Source organism: Vigna umbellata, chromosome 8 (assembly GCF_029865625.1).
Source record: "Vigna umbellata cultivar VRB3 chromosome 8, Vumbellata_1.0, whole genome shotgun sequence".
Lineage (NCBI taxonomy): Eukaryota > Viridiplantae > Streptophyta > Magnoliopsida > Fabales > Fabaceae > Vigna > Vigna umbellata.
Window position 1 is genome coordinate 31,464,581 of NC_142172.1, and position 17,606 is coordinate 31,482,186.

At 33.9% G+C, this 17,606-nt stretch overlaps 2 protein-coding genes across 2 annotated transcripts; one reads left to right on the top strand and one right to left on the bottom strand.

The window, feature by feature from the left end:
* Positions 1 to 3,375: 3,375 nt before the first annotated feature.
* On the top strand, positions 3,376 to 6,304 carry LOC124829712 (putative protein phosphatase 2C 49). The gene is made up of 4 exons (XM_047303275.2): positions 3,376 to 3,778; positions 4,452 to 4,649; positions 4,725 to 4,960; positions 5,464 to 6,304. Exons 1-4 carry the CDS (start codon positions 3,599 to 3,601, stop codon positions 6,038 to 6,040), a joined length of 1,191 nt encoding a protein of 396 aa, XP_047159231.1. The 5' UTR covers positions 3,376 to 3,598; the 3' UTR covers positions 6,041 to 6,304.
* Positions 6,305 to 6,585: 281 nt separating this feature from the next.
* Positions 6,586 to 13,282, bottom strand: LOC124829713 (uncharacterized). The gene is made up of 7 exons (XM_047303276.2): positions 12,941 to 13,282; positions 12,577 to 12,676; positions 12,001 to 12,096; positions 11,840 to 11,892; positions 8,127 to 8,175; positions 7,737 to 7,784; positions 6,586 to 6,801 (listed from the first exon to the last, which is right to left on the bottom strand). Exons 1-7 carry the CDS (start codon positions 13,159 to 13,161, stop codon positions 6,724 to 6,726), a joined length of 645 nt encoding a protein of 214 aa, XP_047159232.1. The 5' UTR covers positions 13,162 to 13,282; the 3' UTR covers positions 6,586 to 6,723.
* Positions 13,283 to 17,606: the final 4,324 nt, after the last annotated feature.

Genomic DNA, 17,606 nt, shown 5'->3' on the forward strand with positions numbered 1-17,606 from the left:
CTTGTCATATGTAAAACAAAATTAATGTTAAAAACTTCAATTCAATTCTCAAACTAATTCATAACAAATACCGTAATTCTCAACGTTACCAAATCAAATTCTTATTGATATATAATTGTCAATTCTATCATTATCCAAATATTTCATATCTAATTAGCTTTCCTCGTTTAGAGTTAGTTGGTTTTTTTAAGAAAAACAACTTCTAAAAGTTTCACAACTCAAATAATAAAAAAAAAAACTTTCAACTTATAAGTAACAACTCCACTTGATCAGATAATTAAAAACTTCCTACTCCTCTTAAGAGGAGAACTAACTATACGAGAACAGTAATATAATACCTTAAATAAAAGATGTGATCAACTATGCGTGGAATCTAATAACAAATTTTAAACCCAGAGAAAATATAAAATATTTAAAAATATATAGAGATTGAAGTTTTAAATAAGTGAAGAATGATGTATATTTTAAACCTATTTATAAGGAAAAATATATTTTGATGTCATTTTTTTAAAAGAAAAAATCACTTAATAACTTTATTTTATTGATATGATAATAATGTTAAAGGTTTTAAATCCGTATGCTTATTTATTCTTTCGGATGTGCTGTGTCGTCCGATGTCTTTACGTCCTTCTCTGCTCGTACTCCGTGTGTCCGGTCTTCCGTACTCGCTCTTCAATTTCCCCTTCAGTGCGCGGGTGGGAGACCTGCGAAAGATTCTTTCGATGCCAAAGTCAGTTGAGAGCAATGACGTTTTTCTATCGAACAGTAATAAATGTGCAGTAAATGCAACCTATCTACCACTCACCCTGGATCTGTATTTATAGTTTTCGCTATGGGCTTGGGATTAGTGAAAAGTTAATCACGGCCCAATTCATCCCAATAGCTTTTAACCTCAACTTACCTTAAACCTGGTTAATTAGCAGCATGGCCGGCCGGTCTCCCAAAGTTTGGCTTGTCAGCCAGCCAATCTCTATAGGCGACATGTTTAGCAGGCGGTATGACCAGCTGGCCTCATCAGTTTATCCGGATGACGAGGGCAAGGTTGCGTGTTTGCGGACGCACGGGCGTCCGGCTTGGTGCGCCGAACCCTCGAATATGAACCGAAAAGTAGCGTGTTTGGTCTACTATGGACGTCCGACCTATCTGACATCCAGTCCCTACTGGTACATTTATACTTGTTATTATTATATAAACAATGGACTTTAAATTGATTATTATTTTAGAAGGTAGATAGTGTAACATTCTAAATTTCTACTCAAAATCTTATGTTAATATTTAATATCATCCAGTCTTATTAGATACACACTTTTATTTATATATATATATATATATATATATATATATATATATATATATATATATATATATATATATATATATATATATATATATATATATTTTTGAAAGATTGTATTTTAAAATATATTTTTACAAGAGAATCAAAACACTTTAAAGATAAGAACTGTGATTAATAAAGTTTTAGAAAAAGACGGTATAATTCATATTTTAATCTATCACTATTATAAGCTTTCATTTTCAGCAGTTCTTATATTAACACCATCATATATTCCTACTACTTCTCACGCTCACATGTATTAATATACTATCCTTAGAGAAAAAAACAATCAAATAAATACAAAAAATAATAATAAACTAATGTATTTTAAAAAGAAAAACATAATATAAAAACAATAATTACATATCATAAAATTTGTTCAAACAAATTTGTAATATAGAATCCATTTTAACATAATCTTTCTCCTTTTCTCACATCAACATTCCTCAATCACTAATTCAATAAACATTTTCTCTAAATTCCAGTCAAAAACTGAAATGATTCACATTCATTTAAAATAAACTATTCCATATCTATTCAGAAAGCTCTATTTCAAAATTTCAATCACAGTTTTGTAACATTATTTAAACAAAGTAATACATCTAGACTCTTAGATTCTATTTCTGGAATAATTTGGATGCACATAAATGAATAGAACTTGAACTTTAAACAACACATACAAACCAAATAGTTAACCTTGACCCCAACTCAGAAAAAATTATTTACTAAATGCACCCAAATAAATTAAGTTAATTAGTTGATTGATTCTTTACTATTCCTCACAGCATAATTTAAACTTTTTTTTAATAGCACTCATCACAGACATAGAAAACAATAAAATTGATGAATTGCAAGCCACTACCTAACTTGGTTTGAAGATATTTGGAAAAAGTAGGAATAATACTACCCACTTGACATTTTCACACATCCACCTCAATTTCAGTTCCTATTGTGTGCAACAATCCATGCATATCCCTCTTATTTCTAAATATGTAATTATATCTATATATGAAAAAGGAACCAACAAAGATGTCAAATAAATAAATAAACAAATAAATTGATGTAGTTAGTGTTTTAGAAGAAATTGAATTCATATATATAACCCCTAATGATCACAGTAATCATAATAAGGGCCTTTTTATTCTTTGTGATTATTGTAATAGGATATGATTAGTTTCAAATATTAAGTTTTTCAAAAGATACTATCCCTAGGGTAGGGTGGGATCATCAAGTAATGGGATTCACTTCATGATATGATTATATAATCTTTTAAACTCACTCATTTTTTCGTTTCCATATCTAAGGATTATTAATCTTCAGTAAAATTGAGATTATTTAAGATTTTCTGTTTGCATACAATATGAAAATTAACCTTTTGATAGGGACAAAATAGAGATAAAGGAAGATAATTTTTTTACAAGTTGTTATTTATCATAATGTAAGAAGGTTTTAATTAGAATGTATGATAACATGATTTTTTATTCTTTTGGTAGAACCAAGTATTTGTTTTTTTTATAGGAGGTAATTTTGTTTAAATTGAATATGATATTAGGGCAAATTGACAGTTATTTAGCATTTTCACATAGATTTGAGTAATATTTTTGTTATTGTGTGAGGGGTAACAAAGAGGAGAAATTGAAAAGAGAGTGGCTGGGGATGACGTCACACATCACCAATGTTGGTGGGGACTGACAAACGCGTCAGCACCTATGAACACAAGAAGACAGTTATATTACTCGGTCGGCGCTATCAGAGTTTCCCATATTACCCCTCTCCCAACCGTAACCAACCCACAAGTCAAAACTGACAGCTTACACCACTGAGGACCTTCCTGTCATTTCGTATACGCAACTCCCCAACACTTCAAAGGTCACACGTCAACCTGTAAAACCGTCACGTGTCGGTTAAGCCAAGCCTCAACGCGTGCGAGGCAAACACGCTTGTGGTCCCAGAAACTCCACATGTCCGTGAAGCCAGCGAGGGTACCGGCAGCCGCCGGTTCCAGAGTGAGCCTCTTATATGGCGTTTCAACCCCTTCGTGGCAGAAGTTTTTGATCACCAATCCCAACGGAAACCGCGAGAAAAATCCTCAGAAATCTCAACAGAAGAGAAAGAAATCGAAACAGTTTTGTAACATCAATCAAGTATTTTGGGAACATAGCACAATAGTTTTCAGCTCTATACAACGTCGGATTCGGATTCGGATTTTGATCAGTTTTCCCCGTGAGAAGTTTAGAGGTGGAAAAAGAGAAAGTACAGAACATGGTGGCTGAAGCAGAGGTTGTGTGTCAACAGAACGTGGGTGTGTTGGATGTGAAGCATTTTCAAAACAAGGGTAGCGATGTCCCCGAGATCGGAGATGCAGATACTAATTTGCCTCCGAGTTTTGACAGAGTTCGTGTCACTGAGTTGGTCTCCGCCGAGTTACTCACTTCACAAGAAGTTAGATTTTGAAAACCCTCTTTTTCGTTTTTCTTTTGCTTGGGATTTTGCTGTGTGTCTGTTGTTGGATGACATAGATGGTTATAGAGTTGATGGGGTTCTTTAATTCTTTCTGTTCGCTTGTTCAATCATGTGAATTCTTTTGATTTCGCTTTCTTGGATCAAGGTCCCTTCTGGAAAGGAAATTTTCTAGAAACATTTGGATCACGGGTTAGCGTGATTGTTGAACTTAGGTGAAGATAGCTGAATTTTGTTGATATCTTTTAGGTTATTTACTTCCATGTTTTACTTGTTAAATTTTGGAATGAATGTTTAGGTTAACTGAAGATTCCAATTGTGTCTTAGCTATAGTAAGGGGATCTGCCTGTTCATTTGAAGTTGAATTTATTGGTTGAGATGGATGTGTCTGGGAGGGATTTTGCTGGAGTGGGGGCCTAGAGGTTTAACATTGTTGCTCGCTAACATCTGTTGCTGATCAAATCCTCCATGAATATGTTCGTGAATTTCCAATAGATTTTAGAAGTTCTGATTTGATTGTTAGCTTGTTGTCTTTTTGTGGTTTGGAGCATCAATATTTCTAGGGGATTAACAAAGTTTTGCAACATAGTACCATCCAGTCCTTCGATATATTGATTCTTGCTTTTCTGATTTGTATTTAATTGTCCTTTTGTAGGATGCTAAGTCTGCAGACAGGATCTCGGATGCTGCTCTTGAATCTGCGGTTCTGCAGTTTATACCTTCCCTCCGTTCAGGTAGTTTTTCTGACATTGGGCCAAGGAGATACATGGAAGATGAACATATAAGGATAGATGATTTGTCATCTCATATGGGATCACCATACAACTTTCCCAAACCTAGTGCTTTTTATGGGGTAATCAACTTTACACTGTCTCTTTAACTTGTTCGTCCATATTCTAAATGTAACTGAGGTTTGGCAATATCCTAGGTGTTCGATGGCCATGGAGGACCTGAAGCTGCAGCTTATATAAGAAAAAACGTCATAAAGTTCTTCTTCGAAGATGTCAGTTTCCCACAGACTTCTGAAGTCAATAGTGTATTTCTGGAAGAGGTAGAGGATTCCCTCAGAAAGGCGTTTCTTTTGGCTGATTCAGCTTTGGCCGATGATTGCAGTGTGAATAGTTCATCAGGCACCACGGCCCTCACTGCTTTGATATTTGGAAGGTAATCCGTACTTTACATTCTTGGTTCTTCTTTATTAGTACACTTTTAGCAGCTTACTAGATTATATTTCTCTTTACTTGAGTTGTGATTGGATAAGCTTTTCTATTTACATTCGTAGAAAATAAAAGAAACAAAATAAGTTTTTCCCATCAATTGAAATAAGCTTAATGATGATAAGCTAAAATGAGCTTTTTAATTATGTTAAATGAGATAGCTATTACAAATTAGTTTGTCCAATTTTAGGTTACGGAAAGTTTATCAGAATAGGTAATACGTGCAGTTTCTCTTAATAAAATCCAGTTCTTGTGCATTATTGGGGTGTTCTCTATCATTGCTTCAACAATTATTGTCCTTTCATTGGAATTCATATTTCTTGGACCTGCTAATATTTGGATAGATTTTGCTTTTATTACCGTATCTAATGTATGGATATTGTTAGATTGAATGGAGATGCCTTTCCTTCTCTATATTTGCTTTGCTGATTTCTGGTAAACTTCTTTCAGGCTTCTAATGGTGGCCAATGCTGGCGACTGCCGAGCAGTTCTGTGTCGCAAAGGAGAGGCCATTGACATGTCTCAAGATCACAGGCCTATTTATCCATCAGAACGGAGGCGTGTTGAAGAATTGGGTGGCTACATAGATGATGGTTATCTCAATGGGGTTTTATCAGTTACCCGAGCACTAGGGGACTGGGACATGAAGTTACCTAAGGGTGGTCCCTCACCTTTGATTGCAGAACCGGAGTTCCGGCAAGTTGTTCTAACAGAGGATGATGAATTCCTCATCATAGGATGCGATGGCATATGGGATGTCATGTCAAGTCAGCATGCAGTTAGCCTTGTTCGCAGAGGCCTGAGGAGGCACGACGATCCTGAAAAATGTGCCAGGGACCTGGTTATGGAGGCACTACGCCTGAACACATTTGATAATCTCACTGTGATCATTGTATGTTTTTCTTCCCTCGACCACATGGAGCCAGAGCCATCCCCTCCTCGCCAACGGAAATTGAGATGCTGTAGCCTCTCTGCAGAGGCTCTTTGTAGCTTGAGGAGCTTGTTGGAAGGCAGTGCTAGCAACTGAATGTTTGTACATACACGGTTCATCAAATAATGTTGAATTCTTACATGCTGTTTTTGGCTGCTTCAGTTTAGTCATTGGAAAAAGCAGCCATCATTTTTTTTAACGTGGTCGGTGGATGTACATAACCTGGGCTAGAGGATGGAGGTGTAAATATGTACTGTCGTTACATTATTATTTTTGTACTATAGCCAATTTTTGTTGACTGCATTATTCATGTCATATTCTTGTGTGTCAATAAAACTGTTCGTAATGTCTTAGTTTCTATTCCATTATTTGTCAGCAATTATCTGAGGTGCAGATTGGGTGAAGTCCATTTTCATTTTAATTTTCACAAAAGTATAGACTCCGCATAGGACTAACTGGAGCTTCGGTCCTCCATAAGGTTTGGCAAATTTTACTTTGTAGGATCTAAATTCGAACACTTTTTAAGTGTTCAAAGCAGTTTACAAATTTCGGATTGCGGTTTGAGAAGATACCTTCAGCATTATGTCTGATGTGTTTATTATGCATTAAGAACATCCTTAAACATAATTTACACTTGAAAGTTGGGTAATCATTCATGCATTAAGATCATTTTTCAGTAATTCAATCAATGGACAAAAATGAGATCGATATGAAAATAATCAGCTATGCTTATAGAAATGTAGCCCTGCTATAAAATTCAGGACAATCATAATAAAATCTTAGGTGTAGCTTTTGGCGAATGTTGCAAATCTTTCTAAACCACGTTGAAGTAAACCTTCAAGGAAAGGTTGCAGTGCCTGCAAATTAAATCATGAAGGGGGGAACATCAGAAAAAAGTTCCAAAAGGTATCGAAGGTGCAAAATAAATTATAACCGGGTGAAAATCCAACACAAGCGAATGAAACTAGTAAAACAGTTTACCCATTCATCTTAAGGTTTTTCCTATCCCCTACACTAAATGGTAATTATGATGAGGTTTTATATTTTAGATGATTTAGGAGATATTTTATATATATATATATATATATATATATATATATATATATATATATATATATATATATAATTTGATACCACTTCAATCCAAAATCTTAATATAAACCTTTTATCTTATGGTATACAACTTCGTTATTTTTATCTGATGTAAAATTTTGATTCACTTAGATTATTCTCAACAATTCTTCTCAAATGTAAGGTGACATATTTATACCTTATTATTGTGGTTATGGTATTATTGTCTTTATGTTGTTATGGTAATATAAGTGGTAATCATGATAAACTATGCACTCTAATACCACTTATGGGTTTTTATATTTCAAAGGAGTGTCATTCAAGAAATATATATATATATATATATATATATATATATATATATATTTATTGTATATGACTTCAATCCAACATATATAAAACATTTGACACCACTATTAAAAAAAAATATTAAAACAATAAATTTATTGTTTTAATATTTTTTTTAATAGTGGTGTCAAATGTTTTATATATGTTGGATTGAAGTGATATATATATATATATATATATATATATATATATATATATATATATATATATATTTATTTATTTATTTATTTATTTATTTATTGTATAACTTTGTCATTTTTATTTGAGACTTTGATTCACTTAGGTTATTTCCAAAAAAATAAAAGGTTCTATCACCGTTTTTGTCAACCTAAGCTATTTACGATCATCATTATTTCCAGGTCAGAATGCTCACCGATGCCACTGGAGCTAAAAGCTGAGGAACCTCATACGAGACTGTAAGCTGTAATGGACAAAAATGCAGTAGTTAGTGCTTGAGAGGGCCGCCGAGGTAGAAAAATGGACAAAAGAACATGTATTATCACTTTCATGGTCTCCCAATTTCTTGATAGAAGTTAAATGTGTGGAAAAAAATGTTAATGGGTCCAACATGAAAAATTATTACATAGATGCATAATGTAGTGCAACACCTAGTTGTGCACTGGACTGATAGGAATACGCTATTAGTTGGACCATTAGGAACATGCAGCTAGTTTGACAAATACTCAGCGAGAATTAATATTACATAGGTGTGACCAAATATATAGAAGAAAAAAAATGCAAAAATTTGAATAAAGGACCTTACTTCTACAATACACGATGAAGGACCTTTCGGATAGAATCGTACAGCACCTCTGCCACATGAGAAATCGATCAATTAAAAATCTTAAAAATATTGAATAATGCAACATAGTCTCTTCAGTGGTCATCACATCTAGTTTTTATTATACATACACTAGACTATGACAAGCGCTGGTGAAACCTATGATTCTAGTGTGAAAGCTGAAAATGATGTGATAATGGATAACAAATAGGGCCCACGGTATGAGAGTTCTGTTCTAGAAGGAATAAGTGCAGTACTCGTTTGAGTCAGTTAACTTGACAAGAAGTTTAGGGTAAGGGTGTTATAGCATCCGTATTTCAAAAAATACTCGAACTCATCTCCGTGCTCACATTAGTAACAACTTTAATCCTCATTTATTTACTCATTGAGTATCTATACTATACGTCGCAGCCTTTACCAGTACTTATGTTTAAATTCGATAAGTCAATAAAAAATAATTAGAAATTACTTCAAAATTTCATTCTTGGTGGGAAATGCACCTCATCTTTTTTACTTTTCATAATAGCATTGACATCAAAAAACATATCTATTGTTCAGTTCAAATTTCACAATGGAAGTTGTATGAAGAAATGTATTTATATTATTTAATAGGCCTATTTTAATGTTTTAACAGTCACGTAAACATACTTTATTTAACTGCAGAAAAGGCTTTATATTATTGTTGACTCAGGATTCACAAAGGATTATTTGGCTCGTTTGTGTATCATTTGTCAAATGTTCTTTTATATATTAATATCTTTGTCAAGATTGACCACATTTATCTCATTTTAATAAAAATTCCATGTTTCCTTTGAAAAAATGGAAATTTCATTCTTAAATAAAATAATTATAACATTAAAAGCATCCAAATATAACAAAAAGAAAATTCAAGCATAATCTTGAGTCGTTCAAACATAAGTCATACCTAAACAACATTGAAAACATAGTCCTCTGACACAATCATTATGAAATTTGCATTAAATGTGGCATAATTATTTACACAAATAAATATTTCAATTATATAGATACATTAACACAAATAAATAAATTATAGGGATGAGATGAGGCGGGACGTCATAGGTACTATATTATCTTAACCACACTTACCTCTATTAAAATTTGCAAGTAAATACCTAATATGGACCCATCCCATTAAGCAAGTTCCTCACCTATTTGGATACTTTTAAGATATCCAAAATTCAAGATCCACTTTGTCATATCCCTATGTGCTGATTGTTAGTGTTAGGGGAATGCTTCTCGTGATGTGATAGGGTATTTAGAGGGCTGGGTTGCATGAGAGGGGGGATTCATGAACCTTGGATTTGGCATGCATAATGTGGGGCAGAAAAATTTTGCTCTAAGGAGCTAGGCTTTGGCAAGTTCATGGTTCGCTTTAGCTAAGAACACCAAACAAAATTGAAAATAATTCGTCCAAACCAAACTGGAAAAAAAGTTCATCCAAACCAACTGAATTGTTTTTGTTTTTTAAATGAGAATGGAAAAGGCTTATTTAAAGAAAAACTCATTACCTCCTGAGCGAAAAACAAACTGAATTTCCTTGAATCAAACCGAACAATGGAATAATTAGTCCGAACCAATCCAAGCTATTTCCTTCTTAACTTACGCTTCAGTTTGGTTCATGATTCGAATTGGTTCATAAATACTTTTTGAACAACCCTAGCTCTGGCATTCGCTGTTTCTATGAAAGCTTTCTTAAAGATGAATAAAATCAGACTTAACAAGAACTGTCTAAGTTTCAGACCTGGTTCCAACATTTTACGAGTCTCAAGTCAAAATAACGAAATAAAGCCTCCTTTAATATTCGGCTCTTGCTAACAAGTGTCTTAAGAAAATAAAAAAGGAGAAAGTTTTTATTGGAAATCATGCAGGAACGCATTTAAAAATCATGAAAGAGCATCTTCTACGCATCTAAACTAAAAGTTCCCCTAAATATTAGGGCTATGGTTAGCATTTTCCTGAATATTTCAAAACATAAATATATATTCTTTAATGATATATTTTATTGCGTATAAAATATTTCTCTACTTATATATATATCCACACAAATATAAAATGTCACAAGTGAAGAGGGGTTTAATCATTTGTGAAAATTAAGATTGTTATTGGAAAAATTTCTTCTTTTCTCACATTAAAGTTGTGTAACAAAAAAAGGAGTATAGAGTAGTAATAGAATGACACATTTTTATATTCATTTGACACACAATACAAGAGTAAAATGATCATAAAGGAGTTAACTTTTGTATTTCTTCAATAAAAAAGAAAGTAAAAAGTAAGAGCGGACGGTGTCAAATGAATGTAAAATATTTGTGTGTCAAAGTATCATTTCTCTTTATCTAATATCGTATTGCACAAACACAACACAGAACGGTAAGGAGGAAAAAGTTAACCTAACACAGATAAAGGAAAGAAGGAAAATGTTAACCTAATTACTAAAGATAGTCACTTCTATAAAGGTGGAAGGGTATTTTCACTCCATGAAATTACATGACAGTTTATATATATCCACACAAATATCAAATGTCACAAGTGAAGAGGGGTTTGATCATTTGTGAAAATTAAGATTGTTATTGGAAAAATTTCTTCTTTTTCTCACATTAAAGTTGTGTAACAAAAAAAGGAGTCTAGAGTAGCAATAGAATGACACATTTTTATATTCATTTGACACACAATACAAGAGTAAAATGATCATAAAGGAGTTAACTTTTGTATTTCTTCAAAAAAAAAGAATGTAAAAAGTAAGAGCGAACGGTGTCAAATGAATGTAAAATATTTGTGTGTCAAAGTATCATTTCTCTTTATCTAATATCGTATTGCACAAACACAACACAGAGAACGGTAAGGAGGAAAAAGTTAACCTAACACAGATAAAGGAAAGAAGGAAAATGTTAACCTAATTACTAAAGATAGTCACTTCTATAAAGGTGAAAGGGTATTTTCACTCCATGAAATTACATGACAGTTTAATTCATTACCAGCAAAACTATAAAACCAGCTAAGGACTAAGGTGTTTAATTCATAGGATATATATATTAGAATAAACTACTTTTATGTTGCATTCATTGCTGAATTTCATAGGTCATATTATATATATATTGACATTTCTCTTTATGACTTTCGGACACTATTGTGAGCAAGGATTTTTCCTCCCTTCTTGTTTTGGTATTCATATACAAGAAAACGGGCATAAAATGTACATCATAAAGTAAATTCTGCAATTAAGAATAAGCTGAGTGAATATTATTCAATACTATGTATGGGAAACAAAGCAAATCAAGAAATATGAAGCAAGACAACAATACAATCAATGTATCACACATATCCGTCTAAATTTGCTCTAGATTCCTCTGCTCTCCTCTTTCTATCTTCTTTTGGCAAAAGTTAATAGTACAAATAAAATTCTCTTAATTTTCTATATTACTCCAGCACATCATCAAGCATTCCAGGTTCACCCTGGTAGCTGATCTTAAATATGATGCATTAACACTGCTAGGAAAAACTACAATAAAGCTTGGACAGTTCAATATGATATAAAAGATAGTTAGTCGGTGAACAAAGATAGTGTATCTGAACTTTTCTTTGTTGTCATAAATCTCAAATATCTTCACAAAATGATGAACCACCAAAAATCAATAAATCACATGATATTCACTTAGCAAAATATTCTAGTAAGCTACCTGTTTGGAAGACCTTCCATAGATCGCCAGTGGATTTTCTGATTTGGAGTGGGCTGCAAGAAGGTGATATAACATGAATAACAAATATCAATTGTAATTTGTAACTAAAAGAGAATTTTATTGGGAAAAAAGAAGTATAGTATTAGGTTGGGGATCTTTTCCTGCATATTACGAGCAAGCCAAGAGAATTCAATATCACGACCAAAGGCCTTATACTTCAAGGTCCACCGTGAAAGGTCAGGTTTGTCTGGCAGTATCTGCGGAACAAATACAACATTTGCATATAATCAAAATGCTTTTTTTTTTACAGTTCATGATTATTGAACGAAAATTACAGGGCTTCAGTACTCGTAGCCACCATTTGGATTCAAATAAAAAAAACACCCTAGACTCTGATTGTAATTTCGGGTCATCCTTCCTTGGCAACAAGGCAGGGAACAAAGATTTCAAACACAGCTACTTGTTTGACTAAGAAAGGGAAAAAAACAAAAATACCATATCTACTGTGCTACACTTAGCAAATAATCATTGCTGATTATTTACGACAACATTCATAACTTATTAGGTTCCATATTATCTTAAGATTTCCTATGATGCTAAGAAAAACAGGAGTACAAGATATAAGTCAGATGTAAACAATTAAGGGAGTTTATTTCCACCACCCCTTACAAGGCCCTATTTCACTAATCCAGAAAAATGATCTGTTAAATAGAAGGTGAGAAGGAAAGCAAGCATACCTGAACAGAGGAAATAAAGGGCATCCATTTTGGGATGGCTTCACGATCGGAATAACAAGCATATGCTACAGAGATGGGAACATCAATCTGCATCTTTACCCTGAAATTGGAAATACTCTTTACTAGTTATCGACCGCAAGCATTGTAATTAAGGCACTATTAGGAGTGGGAGAGGGTTTCTAAAGCACTCATTCAATCACACCTCACCAGGCAAATGTGAAACCGTGTGAAATGAATCATATAAACGTAAAAATTCTCAGTAAATAGGTTTCATAGTGGCTGCCGAGATATCAATAGTTAATTATAGGAAGCTTAATCGGTAACAGTAAGTAAAATATGAAAGGGCTAGAAAGAAAGGAGATACGTGCAATCCTGCCACTCCATGACAGGGGAAAAGCGCTTGAAGCCACGGAAGGTTGAGGTTCGGTTGGAAGAAGCAGTGTGGGTGAGCCTGAAGAAGAGAAGATTGGAGGAGAGTGGAGTAGCGGGGAACTTTACGGAGGTGAAATTGGAGGCAAATGTGGCTCTGCAATTAGACGACAAGGTGGTCAAAGGTGGTTTGGAGCCTACCACAGCTGCAGACATGGTCAAATTTTTCAGTATTCAGAGACACACTTCCTCGCCGCTCTCTCTCCCTCCGTGACAATCGTGAGGATGTGTCATACAAGAATCAGCATCGCACGTTTATGCGATGCCCAGATGTTGCGCTGACGCTGATGGATCCCACTTTATTTTATTTTCTCGCTGAATAATACACAATCATGGGCTTTCTGATCCTCAACATTCACCTGCGGCCCAAACCAAACTTCAAGCCCGGTTTAATTAACTCACCCACCCTTCAAACATCGGAACTTTCATAGTGTGGATGATGCAATTTAATAGAGAAAAATTCGTTTATGTGAATTTGAAGGTTTTGAAACAAATTGTTTGATGACTAAATTAAAAGAAAATTCTAATTTATAAATTTTAAAATGAGGAATTAAAATTTTACAATTAGTCACTCATTCTCCTTCTATAGTAGAAGTGTTAATTTCATCTATACTCCAAAAGTCAACCTCAATCCACTTCTAAACAAATCTCCATTGTATTGGCTGACCAAATGAAAATCTCAAAAAGTTTCAATTCCAAAATTTCTTCTTTAAGTTCGTTAGGTTTAAAACTAAAGTGGATTTGATCACACTACAAAACTTTAATTATCTTTTATATATAAGATATTAAGATAAGGTTGAAGATCAAGTTGTTTTAACTTATGTTGATAGTGTCATCAAAATGGGTTGAAACCCGTGAGCCAACTCGGCTTACCACGGGTTTGAGCCGGGTTGGGTTAGAAAAAAATGCAAAAAATTTGATGCGAGTCAATTTTGACCCGGCTCACTAAGAATCCGGCTCACACGGGTTGAACTCGTGATGGGTCGGGTTAGCTCACCAACCCACCTATTTTTTTTAATTAAATCAAATTAATTATTCAAATCCTATTTTTTTTATTGAAATCAAATTAATTAAATTAATTATTCAAAATGTACAACCTTTACTTACCAATAGAACCATTCGCGTTGGTGTCTTTCCAAAAGTTCCCCTCTACAAATAAAACCCTAAGATTATAGATTGGATAATATTATAGATGGAGATAAAGAAGAAAATGTTTCAAGAGAGCATAATACTGTGGATTTATCCATTCAGGACTCCAATTTACTAGATGGATAATATTATAGATTGGATAATTTAAGAATATATCATTTGTTTCATCTTGTTTTTAGACCTATCTACAAGCATGACAGTTTTATCTTGTGTTATATATTTTTTTTAATGGCTATATGTAGTTTACTGGTCAAACGGTTGTATATGTCTCATTAAACTAAATTGGCAAAATTTTATGCTTGATAACTTATAATATATATAACAATATGTTTCTTTTGTTTCATTTTCTTTTATATCAATTGGTCCAATTATTACTGTTTCGATTTGGTCGATCAAAGTAACATGTTATAAGTATCTCAGAAGAAGAGGGTGAAAAAAAAGTTAATTAAGTGAGCCAATGAGCCAACCCGTTTAACCCACCAACTCGTGGTGGGTCGGGTCAAGTTCGAATTTTTTCATAAGTCGGGTTGGGTTGACTCATTAAGTGACCAACCTATAGTGGGTCGGGTCGGGTTACCCATTTTGACAGCTCTATATGTCGAATGTTGAATCGAACTGGTTTAGACCAAAGGTCAAGATGAATCAACCTAGACAAAAGTCAAGTCGACTCACCCCTAATTGGAGAGACAAACCTTCAGCCTAGGTTGACTTAGGTCAACCTTTGGCTTGGTTGACTTAAGCCAACCTTCAAACTATACTGACTTAGGTCGACCTTTGATCCTAACTAGCTCCATTTAACCTTTGACTTAAGTTGCTCAACCCAAGCTAACTTAGCTCTACTTTTGGCTTAAGCAAACTCAACTCAATTCTTTGATCCAACTGGCTCAAGTTAATTCTTTTGCTAAACTTTATCAACTTGACCTTTCGCCCGAGGCGACATGGGTTTAGCATTCTCCCAGGTCAACCTTCGCTTGAACCAACTCAGGTCGACTTTTGGTCTGGCTTGACTTACCTCAACCATCGATCCTAATAGGCCCGATTTAACCTTTGGTCTAAGCCAACTCGACTCAACCTTTGACTTAAGCTGACTCAACCTTTGACTTAAGCTAACCTTCAAACTAGATTGACTTAGGTCGACCTTTGATCCTATATAGCTCCATTTAACCTTTGACTTGAGTTGCTCAACCCAAGCTAACTCAGCTCTACTTTTGGCTCAAGCAAACTCAACTCAGTTCTTTAATCCAACTAGCTCAAGTTAATTCTTTTGCTAAACTTTCTCAACTTGACCTTTCGCCCAAGGCGGCATGGGTTGAGCACTCTCCCAGGTCAACCTTCGCTTGAGCCAACTCAGGTCGACTTTTGATCTAGCTTGACTTACCTCAAGCATCGATCCTAATAGGCCCGATTTAACCTTTGGCCTAAGCCAACTCGACTCAACCTTTGACTTAAGCTGACCCAACTATATTCTTATACCTAGTCAACTCGATTTGACTTTTGCCCCAAACCGACTCAAGTTGATCTTTTTCCAACCTTCATCTGAATCAACTTGTCTCGACCTTCAACCCTAATCAGTTGAGCTCGACCTTTGATTCAAGTCGACTTAACACAATTCTTCAACCTGCCAACTTAGGTTACCTAGACTAAATCCACTAAACCTTTGGTCAAACTGACTAGACTTAGCCTTTGGTCAAACCAACTCAACTCGAATTTTGGTTGAATCAATTAGGCTCAGCTTTCAGCTTGGTCGACTCAGATCAACTTTCAATTTGGTTGACTAAAGTTGACCTTTGGCCTTAATCGGCTTGACTTGACCTTGGTCGCTTGGTCCACTCACCTCGACCGTTGGTCCTTATTGACTTGACTGATTGTTCGATCCTACCAATTTGAGTCAAACTTTGGCCTAGGTATACTCAATTTGATCTTCACTTATGTAAACTTAGATTTACCTTCAGTTTGGATCAATTTGACTCGACCTATAACTTGAGATGACTCGGCTCGATCTTTAATCCGCTTTAGCTTGACTTGATTGTTGGCCAAACTGATTTGGTTTGAATTTTATCATAATCGTCTTAGTTCGATTTTTGGTCCAAACTGACTCAATTCAACTTTCATCCCAAGGTGAATTGGATCAACATTCGCTCAAACTAACTTATCTCGATTTTCATCCCTAATTAGTGAAACTTGATCTTCAACTCAAGTGAACTTAACTTTATTTTTTAACTTAGTGAAGTCAATCTGAGCTAAATTGATTATCGACCTAAAGTAACTATATGGTTCATTATTACGGTTTTGGCCTCCCAGCTTTTTTTTGAAAGTGAACTTTTTGTCTCACGAGCTTTTAGTAATTATATTTAATTATAACCATATCATAGTTAGAGAGAAGATATGTTATACATTCTACGAATATATTTAAACTATTGATCTAATTAATTATAATTATAAAATAATATTTTTACGCTCTAATAATAACTAGATAACCACCTGTTTTAAGGATAATGTAATAATTTTAAAAAAGGGAAAAGTATTTCTCTATACCATCTGTTCTATCTACATTTGTTGGTCAATAATTTTTGTATAATAAAATATTAGATTAAAACAATTATAGATAAAATATAATAAAATAATAATTTATGAAGTTGTAAAATGAAATTATGAAGTTGCCATTAGTCTATAATCGGAGAGAAGAAGAGTAAGAATAAAGGGTAAACAACTAAAGAAATAAAGGATAAAGGATAAAATAATATATAATGATGTAAACTATTATTGGATGGTAAGCTGTCGTAATTCCAAGATAAAACAATGGGAAAGTTACAATTTATCACAGGCTTGCTATTACTGGCTCTCATTTATGGCAAACCCTATTTGCTAAATGAAGCTGTCACAATAGAAAAGTTCTCCGTCAGCTCAAGTGGCTGTTGCTGCGAATAGTCATAATTTTCCATCCAATCCAACATATACAATATCAAAACACTTGCAAAATATAACAAGTCAGAGCCTAACACAGTTAACATAAATAAGCCTGCCATAAGACGAATATTTCAAAGTCCAATTGCTAGTAATAACGGGCTTGACGTCATCCTCTTTCAAAAAGACATACTTGAGATGAAATGACAACATTTTCAATTCTATCTTCTTTTCTTCAAATTTCAAGTCCTTTTGCAACTCTTCAATCTTCGAAATAGAGAAGTTTCTCTTGTTTGGTTTAAGTCTTTGAGGCAAGCTTCAATATCCTTTTCTTCTTCTTTATTTCATGACTCATTCGCATCTTCAAGAGTTCACTATAAAAAGAAATAGGTATTATCGGCCAAAATCCATCGAAAATAAAAAAATTCGTCGATAAAGATTTCTTTTTTATGGATTACCGATAGACTAAAATCAGTTGATAATAACGCAATCAGTAATATTTATCGACAGAATCTTAATCTGTCAGTAATTATTGACGAAAAAATCCC

Excerpts from the sequence above, each read along its gene's own strand:
- LOC124829712 (XM_047303275.2), top strand. The coding sequence starts at position 3,599 with ATGGTGGCTGAAGCAGAGGTTGTGTGTCAACAGAACGTGGGTGTGTTG. Across the intron at positions 4,650-4,724 it reads AACCTAGTGCTTTTTATGGG|GTGTTCGATGGCCATGGAGG; the intron begins GTAATCAACTTT and ends GCAATATCCTAG. Across the intron at positions 4,961-5,463 it reads ACTGCTTTGATATTTGGAAG|GCTTCTAATGGTGGCCAATG; the intron begins GTAATCCGTACT and ends AACTTCTTTCAG.
- LOC124829713 (XM_047303276.2), bottom strand. The coding sequence starts at position 13,161 with ATGTCTGCAGCTGTGGTAGGCTCCAAACCACCTTTGACCACCTTGTCG. Across the intron at positions 8,176-11,839 it reads ATGGAAGGTCTTCCAAACAG|AGGTGCTGTACGATTCTATC; the intron begins GTAGCTTACTAG and ends CTCATGTGGCAG. Across the intron at positions 6,802-7,736 it reads TTTTAGCTCCAGTGGCATCG|GCACTGCAACCTTTCCTTGA; the intron begins GTGAGCATTCTG and ends TTTAATTTGCAG.